The 18031-nt window shown below is 40.8% G+C and overlaps 1 protein-coding gene across 1 annotated transcript in view; it reads right to left on the bottom strand.

Annotated features, from left to right (window-relative positions):
• The window catches only part of NBAS (NBAS subunit of NRZ tethering complex), a gene marked incomplete in the record, with an annotated part of 468052 nt that extends 455295 nt beyond the window's left edge, over positions 1–12757 (bottom strand). The window contains 6 exon segments of the mRNA NM_001192550.1: positions 807–850; positions 5551–5598; positions 5949–6026; positions 8560–8596; positions 10504–10558; positions 12619–12757. Of these exon segments, the coding sequence (NP_001179479.1) occupies positions 807–850; positions 5551–5598; positions 5949–6026; positions 8560–8596; positions 10504–10558; positions 12619–12735 (379 nt within the window).
• Between the last annotated feature and the right edge of the window lie 5274 nt (positions 12758–18031).

Here is an 18031-nt window from a genome sequence, read left to right as displayed (position 1 = left end):
GCTTCCTCTCCAAAAGTCACTTTTCCTGAACAATCTCCTCTCACACTCTTGGTTAAACTCTCACCCTGCTCTGTATTTTTCCTTCAGATTTATCAAAATCTGTAAGAATATATCTGAGTGTCTACATGCCTTGCAAAGGGCTTCCCAAGTGGAACTAGCAGTAAAGAATCCACCTGCCAGTGCGGGAGCTGCAAGAGACACGGGTTCGATCCCTGGGTCACGAAGATCCCCTGGAGAAGGAAATGGCAACCCGCTACAGTATTCTTGCCTGGAAAATCATGTGGGCAGAGAAGCCTGGAGGGCTACAGTCCCTGGGGTCGCAAAAGAGTCAGACACAACTAAACGCACACACACACATGCCTCGTGAGGTAAAGGATCATGAATTTTTGCTCATAATCAAACCCCTCAAACCCAGCAAAATGTCATATATATCCATGAATGATACTCAGTAAACTTCTGCTGAATCGTGTATCAAAGAATGATCAAATCCAACACTATTTACTAGTTTATATCTGACCAACTCTTGACATATCTACAAATGATTTTCTGCATTCAATTCAAAATAAAAGAGTACAGACACTTACAAGAACATTATTAAAACTGGCTAAGAGTTTTGTACAACATGCCAATTTCATATCTCTCCAAAATTCACATCTTAAGACAGAAATCAGTTAAGATGTGTTAAAATTATTTTAATAAATTCATAATCATCCTTGCCAATAAATAGCATCTATTCTGATTTTTAAGAAATATTAGTTGTTGTAAATTTGAATTTCTCATTTTTTAAATATTCTGGAAACTCTTACCTTGACATTTTCCAATAATAGATGTAAAATCATCTTTTGCAGACCTGCAAAAGACATATGTAAAATTAAGACAACAGTTTTGCCATAACAATACTGTGTAGTACTACTATAAGACACCACAGACCAGACAACTTCTCTAGACATTAATGTTTAATGACATTCCTTCCCTCACACAGATAGGTTCTGTGCCACAAATAAGACCCTTTCATTGGTGACAATGTTTTCTTTCAACCTTATTTCACTAGGTACATAGCTACAGTAAGAATACAGCAATACAAGCATTAAGTGATTTTAAGCACAGCCTTTTAATACTATAGAGATGCCTGAACCCTAGCCCCAAAGGCTCTGGTTTAGTAAATCTGGGACGGGGCCCAAGCAAAAGTATTTTTTTTTTTTTAAGTTCCACAGATGGATCCTGGTTAAGAACCACTGATGAGTATCATATCACAGATTTTAATCAGGGAAAAAAAGTCTTGTTTTCATAAGTCGAACAGCTTTAACAAGTGACCATATACATATATATTTTATATATATAAATGACCTACTCAATATCTGTGTTCTTTAAATACATACCAAAGTAGTCTAATTATTATATCTTCAAAAATGAAAAATGTTAAACCTTCTAGAAAAGAATTTATAAACAATTATCCAAAACTTTAAGGTCCATTGTATTTGATCTAGCAATTTAATTTCTATAAAGCTATCCCTGGGAAATAATTACAGATATACACAGATAAAGGCAGTTAATGCAGTCTAATTTATGAAAAAGAAAAATACAGCCAGTATAAAGAGATTAATTATTAAATTTTACTACATACACTCTATGAAATATTATACAATTATTGTATGTGACATGAAAAGATGCTAACAATGTATTAATTTACAGAAGTTAAAGAAAAAGGTATCAAATAGAATATAGAGTATCATTCTACTAAATATACACATAGTTTATACACACACACAAATTTCAAAGAACATATATCAAAATGTTAATAGTAGACAACTTTTGAACCGTAAAATTTGCTGTTCTTTCATAAATACTTAACTATTTTCTAACATTTGTAAAATAAGTAAGCATTACCTTTAAAACAAATTTTAAAGACTAAGATTTTTAGTCATTTATTAAATTATATTAACAAAATCCAGCTACAATTATGGAAATAAATTTCCTCAAGAAATTAAGACTATACAGCCTCCACGTGGACTAGAACAAAAAAGACATGACCTCGCAAGTGAAGTTGACTTGATGTCAGTTCTTGTAACCTGGATAAAATATTCAACATGATTTCCTTTTGGCTTTCACTAACAGGATAAGTAACCGCAACTTTAGAGTTCAGATATGATTAAATGAGACATCACATATAAATTACCATGAAGCAGACCAGGCAGCGCTAATGGTAAAGAACCTGCCTGCCAGTACAGGAGATACAAGGAACAGGGGTTTAATCCCCGGATAGGGAAGATCCCCTGGAGAAGGAAATGGCAACCCACTCCAGTATTCTGGCCTGGGAAATCCCATGGACAGAGGAGCCTGATGGGATACAGTCTATAGGGTCACAGAGAGCTGGACACAACTGAAGTGACTCAGCATACAGACTGAAGTAATATAATCACAAATCACAGTTTGCTCTTTTCGCTGGTAAAGGGGAGGAAGGGAGGGAAGACAAATTTGTTTTGTCAGAACTTCACAGAATATATTCACTTAAGATACTTGAGCAAATTGGGAAGAGGGGAGGCAAGGGTGCCTTTTTCATGAGTCCCTTATTCTAATGCTTTTTATTGTGTTTCATGAAAGTTTCTAATCAGTTTCCATATTTATAACAGCCCATAATCATAAGAAACTATCACTTCAATACTTAGGAAAAAAGGAAGTATGTATTAACCACTTATAATCCATAACCACCAAATGACAAGTAGCAATTCACAAACTGTTTTTCACCCATGTGAACTCCACACATAAGCAGGTTAAGTGTCATAGTAGAGCATGCGATTGAGGCCTTTGCCACTCACTTCAAAACTGAAGATGAGGGACAGCAGCCTAACCCTGCACTGCAAATAGCAGAGCTGTCTCCTCAACTATAGTGTTTCAGCTTTGCCTGTTTTCCACTAAAACTATCTCCTGTTAATAACCGCTTCCTAATATCGAATAACAACCCCAGACACTACAACTATCTTTCATATTCTAATTCAATCCACAAATATTTACTGAATACTGAGTGCCGACTACTATTACTACTGGAGTCAATCTTGGATTGTATGTGCTCCTCACTGTGGTAGAGAAGACACAGATGGAGCAGTGAGAATAAACATCTTAAAAATTCAGGCACAGCCACTAGTCACAGCGTTGACTTCAGGGATCTACCTCGCCCTTTTTCTTTGCTGACCAGCCCACTTTGCTCAAAGACATTTCCTTTCAGGTTACTGCAAAGTAAGTGTGGGTGTCTATCTGCAACAAAAGCAACTGAATGCCAACGTGAACAAGAGAGTGGGCTCTGCCCCATAGTATCCTCTCCAGAATCTGCTTCCCCATCCCACTTGCTGACAGGCCAGGCCAATAAAACATAAACTAAGCACCTATTACATCCAAGGAAATATACAAGTGCAAGGGATAAAAAAAAGAAAAGTTTCCATGCCTCCAAGGAACACACAGTATAAAGGAGCCGCAGAATTCAGATCCCATGCACTGGAGTTTTAAACAAACGGCACCCCCCTGGAGTAGTGCAAAGCAGAGGTCATAAATATACTGGGGGAAACCCACATGTAAACATATTGGCATAGATGGCTAAAAGGCATGATCAAGAGGTAGTACAAATGTGTAGACAAGAGCATGAACACTGAAGCTAGAAGAGCTGATTTCAAATCCCTAGGCAAGTTATTTCACCATACGGTGCCAGAGTCCTCATTTCTAAAACAGAGAAAGAGGACTTCTACAAGGATTAAGCTAACACTTGTAAAACACCTACAACAGTGCCCAATACTGTTAGCATTACCTTCTTACCATTAATGTGTTGATTATTATAGGAGCACCAAGGATCGATACCTAATCAATGAGGCGAAGGGGATCCAATGGGAACAAGTCCCTGAAAGGCTTTCTCATACAGCTGCCTCTTGGCCCCAAAAGGCTTTAAATGGACCAAGTTACAAAACTCTTGCAAATTACAGACCAGACGAAGAAGATCTTGATGACCATCATGTCTGTTGCCCAGAAATGTTCCCTCACTACTTAGTCTCAAATGCATGAGCGGACTCCTACAGAGCTGGCCTATGTATACGTTTTATAAATATTATTGTACATGCTAGCAATCCAGTAGCAAATCCTCTTACAAAAGCAAATAATTACTTTTTTTTCTTTTCATCACAATTTTTAGTAACAAGTTCCAGAAACCCTTAGTAAAAATCTCCTTAACAAGCCTAAGTATCAATCCTTTGCCACATCTGTATTCCAGTCCTAACAACTAAAATCATTCCATTAACGTCCCCATTTGGGGGGGGGGGGGTGGTGAGGGAGGGGCGGGAGGGAAGATGGCAATTTTGACTACCATCTGCTGTTCATAAAGAAGTCACACGATGAACACATTTCTCCAAGAGAAACACTTCACATCACTGCAGCAAATGGAGTTGGAAGTACCAGCCCATCTCTATTAACAATTATCAGCTAAAATACCGTGCCCCCGAGGCTCACTCTTGCTGTTAGAGAAGAGGGCCCTGCCTATCAAAGCCATGTGGAATGAAGAGTGAAGTTCTGAAAAGCAGTCATTATTGCCAATCATCTCTGTCCTGATGGTTTTAAGAATGATCACAGAGGCTCTCGATCTGAAGTCAGAGCCCCAGTGGGAGCTAACCCTCCATCTACTCCCCTAAAGTCAGAGCCCCAGTGGGAGCTAACCCTCCATCTACTCCCCTAAAAGTTATCCAAAGCTAACTCCAGTTCTGTTTGGATAAATGAAAAAAGAAATTTTGCGAACAGAAACAGTGTGCTAAAAACTGAATGCTTATTAAAACTAGTTTCAGTCAACAATAAAGTATCGGAAAAAACTTCTGACTGATATCCAGGCAGCCTGAAATTTCCACCTCATTTGCTTATTTTTTGAGACTCAAGACTTGGGGCTTTCCTGGAAACAGGAGTGGCCCCCAGATTTAGAGGTACAATATGTTTAGTCTGCTGTTGACAATTTCCTGAGAGCATAACCTAGTTTTCCTAAATTAGTTGCCAACGTTGCTATTTCTTTCACAACTGATATACTACTTAAAAATAAAGTGCATGAGAAGCCCAGCTCTGAGAAGTCTTCTAAATGTGTATGTAATACCACTGCTGTCTCAGGAGGACAGAGAATCAGTGGTCTCTAGTAACACTAAGCCTTAGTGTTCTGCAGGCCCATATTCCATCTACAGCTTTATGCCAACTGAGTAAAGCTGTCTCTATTGCTTTTTCACCTTCCTGAGCATATGCTTATCTGACTTAGCAATAACAGAAGAGTGACTTTCAGAGCTCTGGAATATATGCTTTTGTCTACTGAGAAAGTAAAATTTCTCAGGAGACAGAGTGATCCAGGGAAGTAGAAGGCATACTCTGAAAACAGCCTTCATCCTTTAATTAGCATAAGTTGGCGTTTGATACCTTACAAAATTACATGAGTTAATAACAAAATTCCTTTAAATATACCCCCTTTAAAAACCTGAGTTCTCATAAATCAAGTAAATCTTTTCTGTAGGGAACTGCTGAATGAATACAACTGACACTTACCTGATCTCCACACACTGGTCTTGAACTGCAGCCAAGAGTTTCCCATTGCTTTCATGGGGAGAAAGAGAAACAAATCCCTGTATGAGTATCTATAGCTCTCATTATCATAGATGGAACCATTTTAAGAAGTTAAAATTATTTTCAAATTTTTTCACATCTTTAATTATCCATTTCTGACCTTATAATTAGATGCGTATATAGGTACAAAGGCATACAAAATAATTCAATAGAGTTGCATTAATATATTTAAACAATATTAATCATGTGCGACACAGGGAATTTACATACAATAAAAAACCAAGAGAGCAAGCCATAAGGATCCTAAAATTAATAACCATAATGGAATTTAAATGCTAATCCAGGTAGAGAAACATTAGGTGAATTTTATGCATCCTTACCTTGCAAGTACCAAATGCCAGTTTATCTGTTTATTAACCAAGCGAACCAGTCCATCAGGGAGCAAGAAAGGAGCAGGGCTGAAACCACAACACATTAGCTAATTTAAAAAATCTAATCATGAAAACCACATATAGTAGGTAAATATTATAAACAGCAGATCTATAGTGAACAAGAGGGATTTTTCCATTAGAATATAAAAACAGAATATTGGCAAACTCAAAACTGAAAGTTACTAATTCGATATCTGAAACTTGACCACATACATTTCTCTATTACCAAAAAAAAACCCTGGTTATGTGGTCAATGATATGTTTTTTCTAAGGAAAAGATATTTGAGGGTGCCAGTAACAGCAGAGTCAGCTTGTAAGAACTCTTCCTGCAATGCATATCCAGAAATACAGGCTCCAACTCTAACAAAAACAAACTCTAGTACACAGCTAAACTCAAAGAGAGGAACAGAAATCTCCTAAGAACTACAAATGCAAAGAGAACAAAGTCAGAAATGGGCACAGGACAAAGAGAGGAACAGAACTCAAAATGGAGAGTAAACACCTGCGAGGGGCCACAGGAAGGACAGGAGTGGGAGGTGAAGACCCCCGCAGAGACCAGGACCCTCAAAAGACTGTGCCATCAGAGCAAGGGGAACAAGCCAAACGTCACAGGAACCCAGGGAGACCTTCAAGAATCTCATCTCTGCAAGGAATTCTGGTCTGTGGGGGGATGGGAATGAAACCTCCTAATGAAAAAACAAAACCCCAAGTCTTTACGACAGGCAAGACTGGACGGTGATTTGACTTTACTCACATGCTCCAAGGTTCCCAAGCATAAGGTCACACTAGCATCACTCACAAAAGATACAAGGACACGACCCGCCACACGTGAATCAGTATTCAGACAAATTAGAGGAGTAACACGTGAAGAAAATCAAGAAAATAGGTGGGAAAGAAAAAATAATTCGATGGGGGAAGAGAAACAGGAAAAAAGAAAAAACACTACGGAAATTAGAAAACAACATAGGCTAAAAAAGATTAGTTAATTTACATCTAGTATATTTATGTTCATTTTTTAAGACAAAACAATTAATGCCATGAGGTACTTAATATTATTAAAAAGATATGAAACATGCCTGTGATACAATCAACATGAGAATGATAAATTTCCTCCAGAGGGGAAGAAGACAGGCAAAGGTGGGGGTGGGGAGGAGTGGACCTGAGCTCTAACTTGTTGCATAAAAATAAAAACAGGGCCATCTGAAGCACATATGGCAGAAGAGCAACAACTGCTTTAATTCAGATGTGGATACAATCATAACAGATTATATTACTGTCTACAATTTTCAGTCTGTTTGTAATACTGCATGATTGACAGAAAAAAAAAAACTTGAAAAGGCCACTCAAAACAAATATTGGCTCTAAGACCTTTTAGGTATAATTATCATAAACTCAAGAGCAAAACAACTCAACTACAAGCATTTTGAAAGAAACATATCATGGAGAAGACTAGATAATCACCTCACGGTCCACTCAGTCTATACACTGATCAATGTGGCCAGTGCAAGGAAAGGGACTTCTCATGAGAAAGACACCTCCTGACGCCTGAGCATAAGGCGTTTACACGCAGGACAAGGCTTGCAACAGAGGGAGCTCTTGCAAGTCCTCCTCCTCCATAAACAACAAAAGAACTTACTGTTCAGGAGCACCCTAAACAGACGTCTTTTCTGCCATCCCTAACCAACAGTCCTCAACACTACCAAGTGTAGCCCAGTGAGCCCAGGAAAAACAGCCTACCTCTTACACTCCCCTCCCCACGACCACCCTCTCTCTCAATCAGTTCTCTATCACATTCCACATCCCCCAAAATAAGATAAAATTCAGAAAGAAATTCAATGCCTGCATACACACACACACACACACACACACACACACACACAGTAAAAGCAGAAAAGCACTGGAGGTAACCCCAGGGAAGAGCCAAAGGTTTGTTTTATTATATACAGAACCCTGTTATCTCTAGAGCTCTTAAGATTAGCTGTCCTCGAGCAAAAAGCAATCTCTGGGAAATAATTCTATAAATCAATTCCTACACATGCATCTAAAAGCAAAACTGTATCTTTGGTCAGATTAATCATCTCCTTGTTTCTAAAATTAGCACCAGGCCTAAAAACATACTTAACACTCAAAAGAACTAAGAAGTTTCCAAGAACTGAAACCTAAGAGAACCTTCTCTGATGCACAGCAACTGAACACTGACTCTAAGAGTTGATACAACCGTAAGAACAAAAAGGTTTTTTAAAAAGATAATGCAAGAATAGGTCCATCTGTTCTTGAATACACATTCGAGATAAGGCTGAGAAAACAATCAGAGAATGCAGAGATGGTCATGAGATATTCTCAATAACGACTAAGGGATCGAAAATCAGCCTACATTTATCGAAAGATCTTGTCAAGGTATACCAAATGTTTGACAGGGCTGTTTTATAAACTGGGTTCACCTGAATGTCAGCATCCATATCACAATCTGGGATTCAATTCTGAAAGCTTCAATAATAAATAGGATAATATTGTTTGTACTTGCTGTTCATACCATTTCTCTGAAGCGCTGACAACTCACCTGTACCAGATATATTGGCTTAAAAATAATAAACGATCTGTAATAAAAAGAAACAGCAAAGCCAAATATGAATGAGCTATTCTTTGGGAATCATTTTCTATTTTAGATTTACTGACAGTAAGTCTAAAATACACTGTAGAGTGAGTCATTACAAAACATGGAGAATACAACTCTTGTCGAGGATAAATATAATCTAATATACACAATAACTTTCACAAGATCATATATTTGTTTATATGTCTCAAGTCTGTATTATTCAAAACTTTGTATAACAAGTAAAAGTGGTTTGAGATGCAAAATTTCGCCTAAAAGGCTTTAATGAAACCATAGAATAGAAGTCATAGTTATCACCCATGAAAACCAAAGTATTTGGATAAAGATTATGATACCATTTCACACTTTACAGCAAAGACTTAAAAATAATAATGCCTAAAATGGAGAAGTCCATGGGAAACAAAATCTTTCACACACTATTGAAAAGCAATGTTTTATGATTCCATTTAAAATGTACACATATGTGTGAACCTGTGTACATGGTTATGTATGTGACAAAAGCAAAAGGTCTGAAGGATAAGAGATTATCTCCAGGTGGTAAAATGAGGAATTATTTATTCCAATTTGTGGTCTTCTATATTCCTAAACTTAGTACATTACTTGTATATATTTTCTAAATTTTCAAAATTTCACATTTGATAATGAAAACTGAATATGCTAGTGTGTCTTGTAACAGAAGATAAAATTATTATTATATTTTCAAACAGGTATATTAATGCATATAGAAATATTGTACTGATGAACCTATGGCAGGGCAGCAATAAAGACACAGAGAACAGAACTGTGGACACAGCGGGTAAGGAGAGGAGGGTGAATGGAGAGAGTAGCATGGAAGCACATTCACTGCCATATGCAAAACAGCCAGGAGGAATTTGCTGTATGGCTCAGGGAGCTCAAACTGGTGCTCTGTGACAACCTAGAGAGGTAGAAGGGGGTGACAGGTGGGAGGGAAGTTCAAGAGGCAGGGGACATATGTCTAACTATGGCTGATTCCTATTGACGTATGGCAGACACTAACACAATACCATAATGCAATAATCCTTTAATTAAAAATAAACTGTAAAAAAATGTATCTGTATAAACATATGAATACATCCATATATGTGTATATGTATATATACACACATGCTCACAGACATATAGTTAAAACACATGCATTTTTTATAAAATAGGTAACATTTATGCTATTAATACTCATTTTAATCAGGAAAATTAATAGTGATTAGTTTAGCAACTGAGTTTACATTAAAACTCAAAAGGACACATTTTCAAATCCCGACTACAAGGAGATCCTACAGTCCATTCTGAAGGAGATCAGCTCTGGCATTTCTTTGGAGGGAATGATGCTAAAGCTGAAACTCCAGTACTTTGGCCACCTCATGCAAAGAGCTGACTCATTGGAAAAGACTCTGATGCTGGGAGGGATTGGGGGCAGGAGAAGAAGGGGATGACAGAGGATGAGATGGCTGGATGGCATCACTGACTCGATGGACGTGAGACTGAGTGAACTCCAGGAGTTGGTGATGGACAGGGAGGCCTGGCACGCTGCGTTTTCATGGGGTCGCAACTGAAACTTCTTAAAAGAGCACAGTTACAGAATAGGAAAAAATTATCTGCTAACTATATCATAAATAAATAAGCTATGGTGGTGGTTTAGTCACTAAGTTGTGTCCAGCTCTTGTGATCCCACAGAATGTAACCCACCAGGCTCCTCTGTCCATGGGATGTCCCAGGCAAGAACACTGGAGTGGGCTGCCATTTCCTTCTCCAGGGGATCTTCCCAACGCAGGAATCAAACCTGGTTCTCCAGCACTGCAGACAGACTCCTGTGCCACAGGCAGACTCTTTACCAACCAAGCTATAAGGGAAGCCAAAATAAGCTATACTCACCCCTAATTGCTTTTGTGATAATAAAGGATGCACCATGTTTCCGGTTGCCTCTAGGCTACAAATGAAAAAAAAAATTGAGAATTTTCCACTGATACTTATATAGTCAGTTATATTTCTTTGCTAATACTCAGTACTGGGCACAAGTTATCAGTGTCTTTAAAACTACTTATAGATAGAAACAAAACAAGGTGAAGCAGCACTAGGAAAGTGAGCATGGCAGAGATACAGGCATTTGTCAGGATGAATTCTGCAAGACAGGAAGGGGATTGAGGCTGGAAAATGTTTCTAAATCAAAACACCAGTGCAAAGACAAAAAAAGTCAAGGTCTAAGACCCACACTGGTTGCCAGTTGGCACAGTCTATTTTGGTGGGCTACAGAGGCCTAAAAGGGGTTTTGCTTGTAGAAAAAGCGATCATATGGATCAATAAACTCATGCCCCAAAGCAAATTTATTGAATATTAGCTGCATATTCATAGAGAAAATACTACAAACAGCCACACTGATATATAACTGCTATATTAAATAGTCCCTTAAATACAGACCAAACATAGGTTAAACAATACTAGGCACTATAACCTGGAAGATGTCCTAATGGTCACAGAGTGCAGACAGATGTGGCTTAAAAGCACAAAAATGTTATTTCATTCAACAAACATGAATCGATCATTTACTTTGCAGAAGACAAAATTTGGTTTGGGGAAGGAATATAAAAATGAGTCAAATGTAGCTGCCTTTCAAGGGCTTGTAGTTCAGTTAAAATCAATAGAACCAAACAAAAAAAGTGTTATGAGGTTTCAATATAAGTTGATGCAGTGCATATTTCTTTAACCAATTTATAATCTTAAGCATTTCTATAACATTATTGTAATTAACCAGTGAGTGCTAAGGTGTGGAAAGGTATCTCATTCAATTAGTGGCAGCAGCAACTTTCCAGCTGCATTAAGATACAAAATATCAATTGTTCAACACAAACAGAAACTATATAAAGACTTTTTAAAAATTATGCATGAGGATCTCTGCTAGCCTACAAAATATTCCAAAAGGCAGAAACTGCAGTGGGAAGGAGGTTAAAGAAAAGCTTGTAAACTTTACAGGAGAAGCAGTACTTTCTCCAGTAAAGAAACTCAGCAGCCAAAAAGAAAGAAACTCAGAAAAGAGATTGTAAATAAGAATTCGTATGGGCTACAGCCCATGATCTTTAACGAAACTCCTTTCCCATCTTGCTGCATATTCTGATCTTAAAACAGCAACCGGCACACGTTAGGCACTCAATAAATACGTTTAATAAATGCGGATTTCTGGTTCTTATCTCCACCTTGTGCCTGAGAGGTCCTTTCTATGAAACTACTGACCCCAAGGTCCAGATTACCAACACCTACGACCCCTCTTCTAACACAAAACCCAACCCCGGGTCCTCATAAATCTTCACTCCTCAGGGCATTTTGCTCACATCGCCATTAAAGTGCATATTACAGCAAGTGATGAAAAAGTTTACTACACTGTCTTCCCTCTAAGACCGCAAGTACCACCAAACTTAGTCACTTCGGAAGCGCAGCGCCTGACAGTATCTGGGACACGGACAGACACACACATACACTCATTAATTACTGAAATAACACAAGAACTGACACAACTCGGGCCCAATTAGGAACAAAGGTTTAAAATGCCGCGCTCCACGACAGCCCAGCAGATGCTGAGATGACTGCAGGGTCCTGGAAAACACTCCCACAGCAGGTGAGGAGCAACCCTGCCGGGGCCGGCCAGGGGAAGGGACCACCGAGGGTCTAGGTGAGGGAAGGACCCCCGAGTCCAGCGCTGTGCCTTAAGCCCTCCAAGTAGGGACGATGAAACAGACCGGGGTGGTAAAGTACGTGCCTCAGGGCCCGAGGTTTCGCCCCCCACCCCACCCCGAGCACCGAATTAGGAGTCCAGGAGGCATGCCAGAAAACCCCACCTGGGGGACCCGGACCCCCGTTAGCTCGCGGTGCCGTTGCCAGGACGACCGCACAAGCGGTGGAGCCCGGCTCCATCACCCTACGTGGCTCCGGCTACGTGTCTCTGCCGGGGCAGCGCCGGCACCAAGCTGGCCGCAGCCCCGGAGGGGCCTGGTTCACCTGTACTTCCGTCTCCGGGGGCCACTCGGTGTTGACCAACAAGTCATAGAGTATCGTCTCCTCCTCGCCCTCCGCAGCGCCTGGATTCACGGTCGGCAATGGCTCGGAGGACGCCATATTTGGCCCCACCAAGTGCTGGGGCAGGGCTACTACGGCAAGCTGCGGCGGACAAGCTTCCGCGGCCACGCCGCCTCTGATTCCCGGGGAAAGGGGTGGAGTTAACCCGAGGTGAAAAGGAAATGCTGAGTTGAAACCCTCCTTTCAGTAGGTGGGACAACCTCTCGCTTGTCTTGCGGTACAATTTACATTCTGGTCTTGGTACGCTCCCTGTTTATTAATTGCATCAGATCAGCCACATCCCAACCTCTCTTACCCCGTCAGCTTCTATAAAACGAAAAGGTGAGAACTATCTCCCTGAGATCCTTCCCAAGGCAAGCCATTCATCATCACAGGAATCCAAGTCTATGCCCCAACCTCTAACGTGGAAAAAGCTGAAGTTGAAACGGTCTATGAAGACCAACAAAGACCTTCGAGGACTAACACCCTGCGTTCTGCCATTTATGTATTTGTTGCCTAACTGATACAAAGAGGGCAAACTGTTTTTTTTTTTTAGTAAACACTAGAAAGCTATCCTATGCAACAGATTAAACGAATGAGAGGTGTCACCGGAATTCCTTGGTGATCCAGTGGTTAAGACTCAGGCTTTCACTGCTGTGGGTTCCCAGGGTTCAATCCCTGGTCGTGGAACTAGGTTCCTGCAAGCTGCACAGTGTGGCCAAAAATTTTAAAAATTTTAAGAAAGAAAGGTATCAGTGAATGATGCTATCAGAGTTCAGAAAAAAACAGAGGGTCTAGAGGGGCTTTCTGGAGGAAATGGTGTCTTTAACAGATAAAACTGGAATCAAGAGCAGAGGGTTTGGGGAGAGCATTTCAAGTAGGGGGAAATGGGGTAAGGACAGAGGCAGAAATATCTAGTTGGAAGAGCAAGCAGCTGAGTAGAAACCAAGTCAAGAAAGGATGTAGGGGCAAAAAAGTTGAAATAATAGGTTGAGGACCCACTTGCAGGTCTAGGTTATTTGTTCATTCATTTATTCATTCCTTCATTCAACAAGTACCTCTCTGAGAAAAGTCCTGCACTGTAAGCAGAGACCTACAACCTGTGTAAATATACAGTGTCCAGGTGTCTCACTGTATCTCACTGTTCGCTGAGCCCAGAGTGTGCAGAGCATGAGCAGGGAAACTGGAAGAAGATGCAAAGAGCCTTAGTGAAGGAAGAAATAGAACAGGGTCCATCTTGAAAGCAAGACTCCATCTTGGGCTGGACTTTGGACTTCAAGCTATATGCCCAGTATCTATGGAAACGACATACCAACTGGAAAGCCAGGTCCCTGGAAGGAAGAGCCCCAGGGCTCGTACTTAGACTCTCTGTTACCTAAAAGAATACCCTAATTATCTGTGTAACCAAATAGAATCATACATTCTATTATGCTTATTGCGGTATGACCTCAGGCCTATTGATCATTGTCCACTGTTAACTACCTAGGCTTAAGGCAAATGAATCATGGGTTAACTTTGATTGTATCTTTCTTTTTCCTTTGTTCAGACTAGTTTCAGGAAATTTGGGGAGGTGGGTTTGGGCACCTACAAGTAGGGTATATAAGGTTTTCACAAAAACTGGTCGGGGTCCTTGGCTAAGAGGAGACTCTGCCTTGGGCCCGCTGGTGTAATAAACTGCACTCCACTATCTGCATTGTTCTCTGAATGAGTTTGTTTTCTGGAACTCGTGGCTACAACAATAGGGACTGCTGCTGCCGCTGCTAAGTCACTTCAGTCGTGTCCAACTCTGTGCGACCCCATAGACGGCAGCCCACCAGGTTCCCCCGTCCCTGGGATTCTCCACGCAAGAACACTGGAGTGGGTTGCCATTTCCTTCTCCAATGTATGAAAGTGAAAAGGGAAAATGTGGTCGCTCAGTCATGTCTGACCCTCAGCGACCCCATGGACTGCAGCCTTCCAGGCCCCTCCATCCATGGGATTTTCCAGGCAAGAGTACTGGAGTGGGGTGCCATTGCCTTCTCCGAATAGGGACTGCAGACATTCTTTATTCACAACAGCAAGGCAGACAAGCTTTACTCTCTAAGGGCTGACAACGGCAGCAACAACGACTGGGCAACTCAATACGACTCGACTCTACTTGACTCTCTCCTACAAGAACTTTTTCAGGTGGTTCTTATATAGGACCACCAGGATGCGCGTGTGCGGTATCACAAGTAATCCCAGCTGTAGGAAATGAGTGGAGTGGGGCAAGAGAGTCTGATGACTGCCACCTGGCCAATTGCTCTCTCCCTATACCAGGGAATTTGTACTGTATCACATTCAAAACAAACATAAATACTGAAGATTTGTTATAGGAATTATATTGCCTAATATGCATCAAGATGCATTAGGCAGAGATGCAATTAAAAGCCCAGCTGGGAAGTCTAGGGCTCCTTTTCTCCCAAAGTTAGATGACCTCAAAGTAAGTCCTGTATCACCTGCCTGGTCTCGCTTCCTCTCTCATCTCATCTCCTGCTCCCCCACCACCTTCTGAGTCCGCCAGATGCACATCGTCTTTAAAGGCTTGGCAAGGGATGTTCCCTTTTCCTAGAAGTCTTTCTAAAAGATATTTGACTCTCTCTCCCTCATCCCCAAGTTTCTGCTCAAAACGTTTTCTCTCTGAAGCCTACCCGAACTGCTCATTTTAAATTTGTAACTACCTTTCCTGAACTCCAGCACTCCACATCTCCCTTACCCACTCTACACATTTTTCTATAACACTTGTCATTACCCAAAATGCTATATAATTTATATTTTATTACATTTGTTTATTCTCTGCCCCCTTTCACTAAAATGTAGACTCTGCCAGAACACAGCGCTCTACTGTATACCTGTAGACGCTAAAATGGAAGAAAGTCAGCTTTCCCCTGTGTAAGGGAAAACTCAGTTCTTTGCTACGATGTGTTTCTTATCACAGGCATCTTCCTTCACTTCTTACACAAAGCTCTTTGTTTCTGACACTTCCCATCACCAAAGGTGTGGAGGCTCACAAAACTTGGGGAAAGTTACTTACATTTTCTGTTCAAGGTTATGACAAAAGATACAGGTGAACAGCCTGATGAAGAGATACATAGGGTGAGGTCTGGGAGGGTCCTTAACATCAGAGCTTCTGTCCCCGTGGAGCTGGGGTGCGTCACTCTCCCAGTGTGGATGACTTTACCAGTCTGGTGCTCTCAGAAGCCCCTACTGTTGGGATTTTTTATGGAAACTTCCTCGCATATGTGTGATCAATGATTAATTCCATTTCCAGCCCCTCTCCTCTCTCTGAAAGATGGCAAGGAGCAGACAACTAAAATTTAAAGGTTCTAATCATGACTTGACGAATTTCTTGTAGAACTTTCCACGGTTGTGCTCCACACAGTCAAAGGCTTTGGCATAGTCAATAAAGTAGAAGTAAACGTTTTTCTGGAACTCTCTTGCTTTTTCTTCAAGAGATGAGAATACCAGACCACCTGACCCGCCTCCTGAGGAATCTGTATGCAGGTCAAGAAGCAACAGTTAGAACTGAACTGGTTCAAAATCAGGAAAGGGGTATGTATGTCAAGGCTGCATAGTGTCACCCTGCCTATTTAACTTATATTCAGAGTACATCATGAGAAATGCTGGGCTGGATGAAGCACAAGCTGGAATCAAGATTGCAAGGAGAAATATCAATAACCTTAGATAGGAAGATGATACCACATTTATGGCAGAAAGCAAAGAAGAACTAAAGAGTCTCTTGCTGAAAGTGAAAGAAGGGAGTGAAAACATTGGCTTAAAACTCAACATTCAGAAAACTAAGATCATGGCATCTGGTCCCATCACTTCATGGCAAATAAATGGGAAACAGTGGGACTATTTTCTTGAGCTCCAAATCACTACAGATGGTGACTGCAGCCAAGAAATTAAAAGACACTTGCTCCTTGGAAGAAAAGTTATGACCAACCTAGACAGCATATTAAAAAGCAGAGACATTACTTTGACAACAAAGGTCAGGCTAGTCAAAGCTATGGTTTTTCCAGTTGTCATGTATGGATGCGAGAGTTGGACTATAAAGAAAGCTGAGTGCTGAAGAATTGATGCTTTTGAACTGTACTGCTGGAGAAGACTCTTGATAGTTCCTTGGACAGCAAGGAGAGCCAACCAGTCCATCCTAAAGGAAATCGGTCCTGAATATTCATTGGAAGGACTGATACTGAAGCTGAGGTTCCAATACTTTGGCCACCTGATGCGAAGAACTGACTCACTGGGAAAGATTGAGGGCAGGAGGAGAAGGAGATGACAGAGGATGAGATGGTTGGATGGCATCACCAACTCAATGGACATGAGTTTGAGTAAGCTCCAGGAGTTTGTCATGGACAGGGAGGCTTGGCATATTGCAGTACATGGGGTTACAAAGTGACTGAGTGACTGAACCAAACTGAACTGAATCATGACTTGATCTTTCTGGTGACCAGCTGCCATCCAGGAGCCCACTCAGAGTCAACTCATTAGAACAAACGATGCTCCTTGTACTTCTCAGTTAAGAAATTATACAGGTTTTAGGAGTCCTGCGTGAGGGTTGTAGTCAAAGACAGTATTAGAACAAGAGATGCTTCTAATATCCTTATTACTTAAGAAATTACAAGGGGTTTAGAAGCTCTGAGGCAGGAACCAAGGACAGAGACCATCCTTTTATCTCCCAGATGCTATACATACATACATACATATATACATTATATATATATATATACACACATATATACACACACACACACACGCACACACACACACACACATCCTTGCCAAATCCCCAGAGTGGATAACAGTGCCTGGCACAGAGCAGAGGACAAATACATATTATTTGTTGAAGAAATGAGAAACTCCCCCCCAAAATCCTCTCCTCCCATGGTACTTCTCTTCTCAGCAGCCGTGTCTTTTATCAGATTGTCATCTGTAAATACCAGCCATCTCTCCTCATCTCACTCAGGCTGGCGAATTGCAGAGCCTCAGCAAGCACTTCTCACCTCGCATTCTGCCAAAGGTGAAGGGGTGGAAACACAATCCACATGGAGGGAACACGGTGTGAGGGGGTGGACCCAGAACATCTGGGACCTGGTACCACCCTCTTCCACTTCCACACCCCTGCGTCTCCTTGGCTCCTTACTCCTCCCTATCTCATCCTTTATCGGGTGGAAAATGAGATTGCATTCTACTTCATTCATGTTCTTCACTACCTTCACATGATCAGTACAACCACAGCCCAGAGGTAACCAAGCTGGCAAAGGATGCTCCTTCTTAGGTGATAATCAAAGGAGAGAGCCACATATACATCGCCAAGAATTTATTTTCTTTTACC

The sequence above is a fragment of the Bos taurus genome, chromosome 11 (genome assembly GCF_002263795.3).
Source record: "Bos taurus isolate L1 Dominette 01449 registration number 42190680 breed Hereford chromosome 11, ARS-UCD2.0, whole genome shotgun sequence".
Taxonomy (NCBI): domain Eukaryota; kingdom Metazoa; phylum Chordata; class Mammalia; order Artiodactyla; family Bovidae; genus Bos; species Bos taurus.
Note: the sequence above shows the minus strand (reverse complement) of the source record. Positions and strands in the feature narration are given on the sequence as shown.